General features: G+C 35.4%; 1 protein-coding gene across 9 annotated transcripts in view; it reads right to left on the bottom strand.

The window, feature by feature from the left end:
- Positions 1-13,260, bottom strand: part of ADGRV1 (adhesion G protein-coupled receptor V1) — a 284,918-nt gene that overhangs the window by 48,933 nt on the left and 222,725 nt on the right. For all 9 annotated transcript variants that reach the window (XM_015652741.3, XM_019005246.2, XM_019005242.2 and 6 more), the window contains one exon: positions 6,543-6,700. In XM_015652741.3, coding sequence (XP_015508227.1) covers positions 6,543-6,700 — 158 coding nt within the window. The remainder of the gene's footprint in view (positions 1-6,542; positions 6,701-13,260) is intronic.

The raw sequence follows: 13,260 nt of genomic DNA, 5'->3' as shown, positions 1-13,260 counted from the left end.
CTTCCGCAACTTCCGCAACTTCCGCAACTTCCGCAACTTCCACAACTTCCACAACTTCCTTCCTTCCTGCCTTCCTTCCTGCCTTCCTTCCTTCCTTTTCCCTGCCTGCCTTCCCTGATTCTAGAGAGAACAAGTCCAAGCAATTAAAAATGTAAAATCAAATAGAAATTAAGAAAACTGGAAATTATTACATAATTTTAATGCTTTGAAGTATATTGTGGAATGTGGCTTTGCAGAAAATACCTATATGATTTAACTGGAAAATAAAGGATGAACTATGTTTTCATAATGTATCAAAATGTCTGTATTCTCACCACTGTGTTGGTCCATATTATTCCTTTTTCATTCTTTTTTTCCTATTTTTTTAAATAAGTAAGAAATTCCCTAAAATAAGCAATTGAATAATAAAGCTTTAATTATCTTCTGAGTTTACCTATAAATATTTACTATGTGTCTTCTCCTTAGGGAGTTAAGCTGCAAATGATAATGCAACTTTAATTACTTTTAGCACTTCTTAGCTAAACATGAAGATCTACTGCAAAACCTGAAAGATCTTTATAAACACTTTTTTCCCAGATGACTGGAGAGAGTGTGTTGCTTCACAGAATTTCAACAATTTTTAGGAGACCTAAATTAGTAAAATATTTACAGGCTATTGCTTAAGAAGTCATCATTTAAACTTAGCAATGTAAATATAAAAATGCCACAATAACTTTTTTTTTTTCAAATAAGGTTGAATAACAGTGTTCCAAATCCTACTGGCTCTGTTTTCAATTGATTTTGACAGCTGCAGTAAAAAAAAAAAAAAAAAAAAAAAAAAAAGAGAGAGTTTGGTAGCAAGATTTTGTGGCCAAAATAAAAAATAACAAACCAAACAAAACAGATTTCTCTCATGAGCTTCAAAGAAGAAAATACTACCACCAAGAACATGGAATCAATGAATCATAACAAAACCACTGATTCCTGGCTGGAAATGTTAGATGTGCAGAATTTAACAGGATCAGATACTGAAGACCAGAAATCTGGTAGCTCCACATCCATGAGATCGAAATGGAAAAAAATGTTTATTGGCAGTTCGTAGAAAAAGGAAGTAAAAAACATGTCAAAATATATTTCTTTGTTAATTTATATTTTTTGATCTGTTGATCCTTGTGGCAAAGAAAATTTTGAAATTAAAAGATACTTTATATAAGAAAAGCAGATGCCCCATCAAGCATAATAAATACATCACTGCTTCAAAATCATAAAAGACTAGCCTCTCTAACCTATGCACTAAATCTCAGGATTTTGACAAACTTTCACACACATATTTAAGATATCTTGTATCATAATAAAATGAAAAGAGGGGCACTTTACCATAGCTTATGCTATTACTGTTACGCAGGGAAAATGGCAAATCCCAGAAAAGTACCAAAATCAAAAGAATAAAGAAAAATATGAGCCTACTTACTTCCACATAAGAAAATTATTTAGAGGCACAGTTGTAAAATATTGAATGAGTGCTAAATTGGAAACTGTGCAGTCACAACTCATATATGGGAGTTTGCTTCTGCAAATTTCTTCAAATGAAAACAGCTAATTTGGACATGTGAAGCATAGTGCAAGCAATCTAAATTATACAAGTGAAGATGCACTTGCTATTACCTTATTCAGATCTTAGTTTTTTATTTCAGTTTCTAATTATGCTTGTGCATTTTTTCCTAATAGTATTTGTAAAAAATCTTGAAGGCAAGGACTTATTTTTCTCCTAATTACAAAAAAGAAAAGCTACTGAAGCACTATTAAGACTAGCATATTATATCCATTGTGTGTGACGAATACTGTGAATACTGTCCATAACTCTTAGTTCAGACATAGCCAACATCTGGTTCTTGATTTCTAGATGCATGTTGCCATTTCACGATGAAAGCATTCCTGCAATTTTTTTTATTCTCTTGGATACATAATATTTGTCTTATGATTAGAGATAAAGACTTTAGCATCTATCTTACAGGTTAGGGAAGACATGCAACTACATGTTTAGACATATATTCTCACTTGGAATCAAAACCCTGTCCTCAGCATTATTTCCTGAGCACAGAAGCATGTTTGGAATGTCCTGAACTTACATTTTGTGGGTTTATTTGTTTCTTGAGAATATCAAATAGTAGTAGGTGTAGGCAGACTATTCAGCATGTTCTGTTGTGAATAGGAATTGCATACTGCTAACATAATAAATATTTTTGGAGACTGGAACTAGATGATCTTTAAGGTCTCTTCTAAGCCAAACCATTCTATGATTCCATATTAAAGAAATTTATATGAAGGAAGATGAAAACAGGTAGTTAAAATTTTATAACTAAATATCCGAGGCATTATTCATGAAGTTCTATTTTGGCAACATAAACTTTTAATCTTTACATTAATTCTGTCACTTTTACAATTATGATATCTGATTCAGGTAAGTTGTACTGCATATGGCATGAAAAATATGCCAGCTCAAGATTCATTCAATAAATGAAGCTCATCTCTTTACAATTATCTGGGGGAAAAAATCAAGTTGTTCTGTTACATTTTTAAAACTGTGAAATTATGAAAGGTTAGCAGACAAAATAAAACCATTTATATTACTATTAATAAAACCATTTCTGTTACTATTCATTTTGTGTATTTTTATATTAGGACCAGTCACTAGTGGGTTTTCACAGGGCTACATCCACAGCCCTGTGCTCTTCAACATCTTCATAAATGACTTGGACACAGGTCTGGAAGAGATACTGAGCAAGTTCACAGATGATAAAAAGTGGGAGGAGCTGTTGCCTCCCTCAAAGGCAGGGAGGCCCTGCAGAGATCTCAGCAAATTACAGCACTGAGCAATCCCCAACCATATGAAGTTCAGCAAGGGAAAGTGCCAGATTCTGCACCTGGGATGGGGCAACCCTGCATGTATGGACAGTCTGGGGAATGAGATGCTGGAAAGCAGCTCCATGGAAAGGGACCTGGGGGTCCTAGTCAGTGGCAAGTTGAACAGGAGCCAGCAGTGCCCTGGCAGCCAGAACGGACAGTTGTGTCCTAGGATGAAAACTTAAATATTAATTAACCCAAAGGCTGTTTAGCCAATGAATGCTTCTGACTTGGCTCCTGTCAAAGCTAAATTTTGAGAAGGTAGTTTCTATATATAGGAGGACAGCCAGCCAACAGAACATGTTTGCTGAAGGGCTGGCAAACAGAACAAGTACAAAGTGAAGATTCTTTTTAAGCAAATTCAATGCCTATCTCTGAATGATTACACTAGAGGTAAACTACCTCTTAACTTTCACAGTTTTTTCAACCTTTCACACTTCTCTAATCACCATTCACTTTTGAGAAGGAAGAACTGACTGCTCTAAGAGATAACTAATTCATGACTCTCCCACTGCCCTTTCTTGAGTCTTCTACTGTTGAGGAAAATTCCCTTAGTGAAGTAAACTATAACAATCACCATGTAAACCAACATGACCAGTAACAGAGCAATTCTGGACCAGTAAAAAAGAGCATGAGAGAGCAAACCCACATATTCAGTGCTCCAGACGGGGTAATGAGAAGTGTGCATGTTGCTCAAATTAAATTTGGCAAGACCTATTTACTTGTGTTTATTCTACACTGAAACCTTGTTTTAATCATATTCTTTTACAGTGATGGCCTAGTCACAATTAAAGAGTATAAATACTTTCTGAGAAGATCACAGACCACACTGCCAAAGGAATTGACACCAATTACTAAAAGCAGATTTTTGCTGGGCTAGCAGTCTTTCAGCCATGGTATTTTCCTGAAACTACCAGAATAGGGTATGAGAGATGAGAATTTACTTTAGTGCACCCAGGACAAATCCAGAGGACTAGGAAGAATGTATGTATGGCAGAATAGAAGGTACAATTAAAAATGTGCATCTGTGTATAATGACAAGCAAAAAAACCTCCAATTATACATTATAGATTTCCAAGAAAATATTTATCTGCAAACAGATTGCCTTTGCAACTACCAAATGTTTTCTTTTAGTCATGTATGGCAAAACTCAACATTGTTATTCTGCTCTTGGGAAAGGAAAAATACACAGGAGTCTCCTTTAGTGTGGGTAGCAACAAACTCTGCTCCTAGGACAGAAAAAAAATAGTAAAACTTGCTACAACCTAAGTTTAGCAAGATGTTTCACAGAATTTACAGAATTTGTTCTAATAGCTGTTGTAGAATAATATGGTGTCCTTCTATAATGGAGTGACTATTAGAAGAAAAGGGAAGAGCAATTCATGTCGTCTATCTTGAATTCTCCAAGGCCTTTGGCACAGATAAACTTTTGCTTGGTAGCTCCACCTTCCCTCTGGTTTTGGATGAAACAGAGAGAAACCCTGACATATTCATTGCCATAAGAAAACAGAAAAAATGATGTATGTCTGTACAACCTAAGGAGGCAACATTGCCAAAAGACCTTCCTAACACATAGGGTCTTGTACGCCAGAATTTGGTGCAGGTATAATCCAAGACCTCCTCCATGATTCAAAAGTAAGATATCATCATGAAACTGATTGCAGACAAATTTACTAATGTGAAAAAATATCGTTTCCCGCAGCAGCCATTTACATGGCTACAGTAACAGGAGCAGCTCCCAGGAATTTTGTATGAAGATAGTCAGCTGAGTGAGCATCAAGATTCAAGATTTATGTGATACTAGGCCTTACCACTGCAAACTGCCCTTGACTGCGTCTTTTAAGCACAATATACCTAGAAGACATTAAAAACTGTGTAAATATACTACCACCACCTTTAATTTCAGAAGACAAATATTCAGTCAATGAAGTCAGAGACCTTTAGTCAACAGTTATGTGTTATGTAGTTATAGGCAATGTTACAAACTACAGAAATCACCATATTTTCTCTGTAGAAGCTTAAATCATAAACATAGCTGTATGGAGACGCCTTATACAATTACAGCCACCATAAATCGCAGGAGACAGCCCTTTTTACTCTCTAAAGCAGCCTCTTTTCAACCTGATCTCACCCTCACTGTACAGGACATTTCATTTGTGTTTAAAAAAGCTCTTTGGTAGCAAAACAGCACTTTTCTTTGCAGGAACACAAGTAGTAAAAGTTACAATTGTCTTTAAAAATAAAGAAAATAAGGAAGAAGGGATCTTACTGAACTCTTCTCTTCCTGTTATTTTTTTTCTTCTTTTTATCTGAGACTTTGGCATTCTCCACCCTATTTTCTAGATTCTACTGAAGAAAAGAAACACTCTGAATCCTATCCTAAATCAAAGATTTGTTTAAATCTTACTATTTAATCTATTTATGTCATGCAGTTATAATTTCTATTAGTACTTTCTGCTATTTTGCATGACAATTTTATTTATGGTATTATTTCAGTATTCAGTTTGCTTTTTTCCTTTAGTTTAACTGCTCTGAGATAAGTCTTAAACCTCAAAATATTATTAAGGAATATCTTTAGTGATACCCAAACAAAGTTAATTATTAATAAGTTAACTGAAAGACTGACAAAAGGAGCCACCTCTGTGCATTTGTATCAGAGAAAAATTAAGGAGTGCAACTAAGGTCTTGAATATCATCAGACCTTATCTAAATTCATACAGATCTTAGCCAAGCTAACATTGTGTCATTAAAAAGGACAGAAATATTTGCAGAAATGTCCAGATTATAAATACTTAATATTTATTATAATTTTCTCAAGAAAGGAATATATCTCTATAACCAAAATATCAAAAAATTATTTGCACTAGGTTATAAAACTCATTTTCTTTTTACAAAATACTGTGAAGACAAGACAAATATTCTAAGCTTCCCACAGAGTATCCTATTATTATTACAGTATTGGTCTAAACTGCTGCAGCTTTATTTTGGGAACATTGTTGTAGTTGAAATTGTTCTGACGGAGGAGGCTGACTGAAACTTCCTGTTTTGCACAAGACAGATCTTTTCTTTCAAGCATGCTTCAGTTGCAAGTAGCATAGGAAATATCAAAACAGAGCCATTAACTCCAAATTGCCCACCACGCAGAGCACCCTGTGCAGGCTTTACAGCCACCAAACACACTGCAAAACACAGGGACCAAAGCTGTGCTCATCACCTGGGGTCCAGCAGAGGGTATAGCCTGCGTCCACAGGTGATCATTCTCTGCAAGCAGGCAATCATTGCACCTGAGCAGCCCCAGCCCTCCCTGGGACATAATGTTCAGTACCCCCAGCCAAAATCCAGCATGGGGACACAGTGCTTCAACAGCGCTTTGTTTTCTCTTTTGCTAGACTAAACTTAGTCATAAAGCCAGTGATATTGATTTCTTTTTCTAAGTTTGACATACTTTTATCCCCCTCAGACCGTTAAGCATCTGCAAAGCTTTGATCATCAAAGTACTTTCACAGACTTCAAAGGAAAACTATCAGGCTTAATCTTGAACTAAGTGTATAGGTATCTACTGAACCATGGTTTCAGGAGGGGTTCTCTGAACTGGAGAGAAGAGTCCATACCGTTCAAAAGCACAGCTTGTTTGCATAGGGGTACCCAGCAAATCATACCTGCTGCATTTGTTCTTCCTCTGAAAATATCATCATATGCCTTCCATTGAGGAGTCACCTGGTAGGCATGGATGAACACCACAAAAACCACCACTAGGCACATTAATGGCACCAGAGCAGCAGTAAAGAGAGCAGCATAGGCATTTGGAATGAAACACCTGATGGAAAAAAAAAATGGAAAAATATGCTGTTAATAAGCATAAGAGACACCTTGAAAGGCTGTAATTATAATACAGATAGAAAATATTGTCATAAACAAATATTTTTGAAAAAGGATGTGCTTCGCAAACCACAAATTCTTTAACTGCGTTCCCAGAGTAACCTTGATAGGTTCCTTTGTGCTCTGTTGGTTCTTATCTCATCATCATATCTTAAGGAGGATAGCTTTTGCTCTTACAGTATGCATGTTATATTTAGCCTAACCAATATTGGAAAAAATTTAAACTTGCAATGAAAAAAATTATATTTTAACAAACTATATGCTGCTATATTCATTTAAAATGATCATTCTTAGTCACCAGTTTCTAAGAGGACATAATGCAATTTTTTGCACTTAGTTCCTGAAAGCACAAATTAAATTTTGAAAAATAAATTTTTTATATAAATAACTGAGTCCTAAAGACAACATAACTATTCCTTCTCATGTTGTTGGAAATAACATGTCATTTGCTTAGAGAAGCCAAATGCACACTCCATCCTCCTTCCCCCCTCCGGCCCCCCAATTGTTTAATCTTTCCTTGCCCTTTAAAATTTATTTAAATTATAATTATTTTTTAAGATGTGTCTGGAACATGAATTATCCCTGAAAGAGCCAAATTATGCATATATGATGATGAAGAAAATGGAGATGATAGTTATAGAGATCTTTCAGGGGTATGAGAGACCAGGGTTTTCTGTGCTCTCCCTGGAGACCAGTATGTGCTTTACAGACACTGACCTACCCTAGAGATGACGCACAAGAGAGCAGCCCAAGGGACGGCGTGGGAGTCAGCATGTCTAGAGATTATGTGGTCACTGCAATCCCTATTAAGAGGGTGTAACTTACCCAGCCGTTCTGTTTCTCAGGTCAGCTCATCTAAGCTTAGCACAGATGCTGATGTATGTCTGGGAGAGGCCTAGGTACAAGTTTCACTGACATACTTGGTTGGATGAACCTGGGTTTGCTTAGGTGTACTTTCATACACTGCCAGAAAGTCAAGATTGCATCCCATGTTGTCTCTTTCAGAACAGCATACTAAGTGAATCCCAAAAAATAATGTCCAGCTTTTCCACAGCTCTCTGCAGAGAGGCTCAGTCAGTCACCAAGCTTAGGTATCATCTGATAACATAACTGAACAAGTAAGCATCAGGAAAAGTAGGAACTCTGCAATGCAATTCAGTGTTTGTTCCTTTCCTCATAGAAGAGACACTTCAGTCTTTACTCATCTTGGGGGCCTTCACTGGACTTTGTACTGTCTGTCCATGTCCCTTTTGTACTGAGAAGGCCAGAATTAGACCCAGTACTCCAGGTGTGACTTCATGAGTGCTGAGTAGAGGGCAAGGATCACCTCCCCTTGACCTGCTCTGAACATGGTTGATATGGTATGCAACATCCCATACATTTCATTTTTCTAATTTTTGCTGTTTCTTAGGTATGAAAATTATTTTTGTTCCCCAAATGCATTCTTGAGGTGGCACAATTAGCACTAAGAAATGATATCAGATTACCACCTATGCTGATCTTAATGATTATACTGAAGGCAAGAATCTTACCGCAAGAATAGTCTTCTATAAAATCATATTTATGTTCTGAAATCTGTATATTTTTTGTCTTGATGCATTTTTGTATTTCAAGGACAATATATATATTAAAAAACTATCAGAGTTTCTCGAAACTTTATTGCGAACACTGCTTTATACTCAATTAACAAAAGCTGTATAAAAATGAAAACCTACAGAGATGGATCACTTTTATGAATACCCTTAGGTACTTGCTCTAAAAAATACACTTTAAAGATATGTAAAGAAATACACAAAGCCATAATAATCTTCACAGCTTACTTTGGATTTTTTTTCCTGAAGCAATGGTGTGCAAGTTACTGATAACCACATCATCCTGTAAGATTTATTCATATATAGTAACGTGATTATATATGTTGACAGATTTATTTTATTATGGAAATCATATGGGATAAAATTATAGGGACCAACTGCAATTTTTTATTAAACTTAATACTGGGGACATATCTAGCATTCCATTACCCTGACACGTTTGTTGTACAGAACTACTGTGTGTTATATACCTAGCTCTGGATAGGAAAGTTAAAAAATACCCCAAAGTATCAGCTAAGCTGATGTTTCAGAACACAGCCACACTGCTTTAAAAGATCTAGAACGACTGAGGCTTATTTGTCTGAAGATGAGCATTATTTCCTGTAGTATAGCGTTCCAACAAGTTCCTTTTTTCTTTTTATTTTTTTAAAGGCCCTATATTTTTGTAAGCTTTTTGTTTTGTTTGTTTTGATTTTGTGTGACAGCAAAAATACCAGCTAACCAACCAACCAACCAAAAAAAATCTATCCATTGATATACTGATTTCTGCAAGAGAGAGAAATAAACCAAACCAAACCAAACCAAACCAAACCAAACCAAACCAAACCAAACCAACAAAACTAACCAAACAAACTAATAAACAAACAAACAATAAAATACACCAAAACCCCAAATTGTTAACTTCTTCAAAGGTTCTCTGTAATTTTATTACAAAGATTCTGTGACTTCCTAGTAACACTGCCTTTTATCAAAATGTGTTTTTTTTCTCTCACACTTTTGAGAATTTTTGCTCACAGCTTAGGTCTTCCTAGCATCAAAATGACAGCTGTTTAGCTTTTGTCCCAAACTGCCATGAGTCTTGCCCTTCTTGATTATTCTCTGACTGGAGGATCCAGCTTTGGTTCTGTGCTGACTGCTTTGTTTTGACCATTGACTTTGTTGATGTCTAATTTTGTTCTCATTGCTATAAATTTCTCTGTTTACTTTGTGCGAGGAATTAAAGAATGCAATTGCATGTTTCAAAACACTATCCCCATGAGAAAAGTTATCACAACAGGAACTTGAGCTAAGCACCTTTTTATGGAAAGCTGATAACAGAAACTGATGGAACATTTAACTAGCCGCCATAATTACTTGTATTTTCAGTATAGCAATTATTGTCATTTTTTTGTGTTTTCACTGGCAGGAATTTGTTGGGAGACCAAACATTAGTAAGATTTTATAAGAAAAACCACTTAATATATTGTTAGTTTGATTTTTGCTGAGTTTTTTTTTTTTCTGAAAAAATAAATGGTGTGGGAAAAGCTTTTACTTTTATCTTATGGATGTATTCTTTTATTTCAACCAATTGAGAATTAGAAAATTCAACCAAATCTAGCATGGGAGTTGGTACAAGAGTTTATGCATATTGGAATCATGCAAACATCTTAATTTTCCAAGTTCTGCCCCAGAAGGCTTTTTTTTATCATGACTTGGCAAAATTTTTCAGAAATATCAGAAATATTAATAATAATAACCTAAATGATCTTAAAAAAACAAAAAAAAATATTACATGGGAAATTATTGAGTCCCTCTTCAGGGACAATTAGAATGATGGGCAGCCATGGACTGAAAAAGGGTCATGAATAAAGTCCAGAAAAGCCTTTTACCAGCTGTCAAGACCTGTAACTGTTTTTGAAAATACTTATATTCTCACATTAATATGCCAGATCTACTGTTAAGTTTCCTAGCATGTGTCCTAAGAGAATGTTTTAACCTCACTTCACTTCTTTTATCTGTTACAATCAGTGCAGTAACTATAGTACACTGTGGACCACACAAGATTCCAACTCGTGGGTGCAATTTCCTGCAGCAAATTGTGAAGGAATGTAATGAGAGCACTTTGGCCACTGAAAATAAAATGAAGAAATAAAAAGAGTAAAAGAAAAAAAAAAAAAAGAGATAAACTAAATCTGAAAGGGAATTAACTTATGACCTCGCCAATAGTAGCTACAGCTTTTGTTTTGTGTCAAAATTAAATCACAACAGAGCTTTAATCTATTTTCTGGATAACTGAGTACGTTTGTCTGAAAGCCATTTTATATAAGAACCTTTTTTATATGAGAACTTTTTTGTATTTTGTGTGAGAACTTTGTGTGTAAAACTTGATTTCTCATCGTGTGTAGAATTATCCAGTGGGACAAGAATGCAGGTCCCTACCAAGTCAGAACATTCTGTAATTCTGTCATTACTTACAAAATTCCTCCAACTATATGTTGATGTGGTTGAGAAAGAACTCTATTTTGAAGCCTTAAAGTACATGAAGATTCATCCTCAACAAACCCACACACACTTGTTCCAGTGTGCAAAGGTAATAAATTGTGCTGCAAGACATGGTCATCCCCTGGAGTCTTGACTGACTGAAAAAATACACATTGTAACACTAAACGTGTATTTGTTTGGGATACCCCTGCATGGAATTTAAAAATCAACACTTGCTGTGTAATTCTGTGGCTAATTTCAAGACCCAAATGTATTTGATAGACATCTGAACTTGAAAGACAAGCCACTATAGTGTATCACTTGGATTAGTTTAGGGATATTCTGATGAAAAGTGATGAAGCCTAACTCCTCATGCTGCTCTAAGGTGCAGGATAGTGGTCCCATCTATTTGCTCAAACTTGTCTTTCACTGTTCATCAGCAGGAAGGACATAACAGGAACTTAGTTCTTCTGAACTAAGCTGAGAATGGATCAGTAATACACATGCCCAGCAGCATGTGCAGCAAAAGACACGTTTCGGGTTTAAGGTAATTTTGGTGCACACAGCGCCAGTAGGTCCTCGGAAATAATATGTGGCAGGCACATGCCTTCAGTAATGGACTAGATGTGAGTTAGAGATCTTAAAAGGAAGTTCTAACAAGTGTCAAAAATGGCTTTACAAAGTTAGTTTGTATTAGATATGTTCTGTTAAAGGAACAAGGGGGAACATAAAATGTTAAATCTTACTGAAATAGTGCATTCATTATTACCATTCACAATGCAATGTCATCAATTGAAAAAGCCTGAGCCAAAGTGAAAGAAAGACATGGCTAATCAGACATCAGAACTTTTCCAATTGCTCTAAGATTGGCTTTAGGAAATTAGCCCCAATACCTGGTTAAAATTCATATTCTAATATTTTGGAGCTGCGGCTACAGAGAATTGAGTTGATTATTGTGACTGGATTTGTATATTTAATTATTGGAATAGCTGTTGTACATTTTATGATTACTGGCATTATTACTTCTGTTGTTTCTGTCTTTTCTCCTTCGTCTTTTCTATGTATGCATCACCCCTGTGGATAACCCATGAACTGAGGAAAAGTCCCTGGAAGACAGTATTTGAGTCATGGGGCGGCGTGAAGGCTTAAAGAATGCAGTCACCTATCTCAAGATAATGTCCCCATAATATAAGCCACCATAATGGAATTTGAGATAAGCACAAACAGAAAACAGAAAGACATTAACCCCAGGCCTAATGGGCCTAAGGTGAAGATTTGGAGTTAGTACAGGCAAAATTCTGATGACTGTGGGGACTTAAGGCTTATCTGGACAAAAAATGAACACAGTGAAAACTGTGAGAAAGGATGCACGTGTCAGTCAAATTTGTGGAAACTGCATCTATGCCCCATGGATACCCTGGACTTGGGCTGCATAAAAGTGGTACCTCCAGGTAAGCAGCAGGGAGACCACCACCACAGAAGACCAGAATGTAAAATGACCAGCGGGATGCTGCAGGAATCCATGTGGTAAATACATCTTTTTATCTTCTGCTTAATCTCTCACACTATTTCTTCCCTCCCTATCCCCAACCCCCTACCTTCCTGGTCGTTTTTTGTTTGTTTGTTTTTTTTCTCTCTAGCTCACATTTACTGTTAAATTAAATCTATACTACTGACTTCAGTGTATGGTCTCATTTACTCCTTAATTTGGGCAGAAGCATCTCTTATAATCAGATCATAATACATTAAAACTAAGATATTTCCACTGGTTGTTTCTCCTTCTACTCCTATCTAAACTCATTAAATTTCATCATCTTCAAGACTTCCCCTTGAATTCTTCCAGTCTCCTATTTCATGCATGATGTCACTTTAAACAGTATTTTATTTCCATCTCAAATTTTTCTAACATAACAGAACAGAACATAAAGCACATTTTCAAAAGCTCTGTGTATGTCTGTATATGTGAAAGGTCTGTTCTATGAAAGAGGCTAAAAATAAATTTAGAAATAATTGTCTTTAGTATGCTTCTCCTCCAATGTATAATTTCACACTAATATGTAAAGATTTGTTACTCACTTTACAACTGGAAAAAAACCCACAATATTGAAACTAATCAGCTATTTTTTTTTCAATATGAATCAATAAGACATTTAATTTACATATTTTTTTTTCAGGCCTAGAATGATGCCTAAAAATATCTTTAATATATACAATAATTTTCTTATTGATGACTACTGCAGATGTTAATTTAATTGAAATTGATACTTTCAAATACAACAAACATGGAAAGATTAGGGGAAATTAAGAGATCAAAAAAAATTAAATTTCTTTTTCTTTGGAAAAAAGATGTAACTTTAGAAAATCATATACATTTAAATATATACACTGATAAAAATTCCCTCACTTATTGTCCAGACAATAATTTTTACCTTGATTTTCCTTTTTT

This window comes from Parus major, chromosome Z, assembly GCF_001522545.3.
Source record: "Parus major isolate Abel chromosome Z, Parus_major1.1, whole genome shotgun sequence".
Classification (NCBI taxonomy): domain Eukaryota; kingdom Metazoa; phylum Chordata; class Aves; order Passeriformes; family Paridae; genus Parus; species Parus major.
The sequence above is the reverse complement of the archived record's forward strand: the minus strand, read 5'-3'. Positions and strand labels throughout refer to the sequence as shown.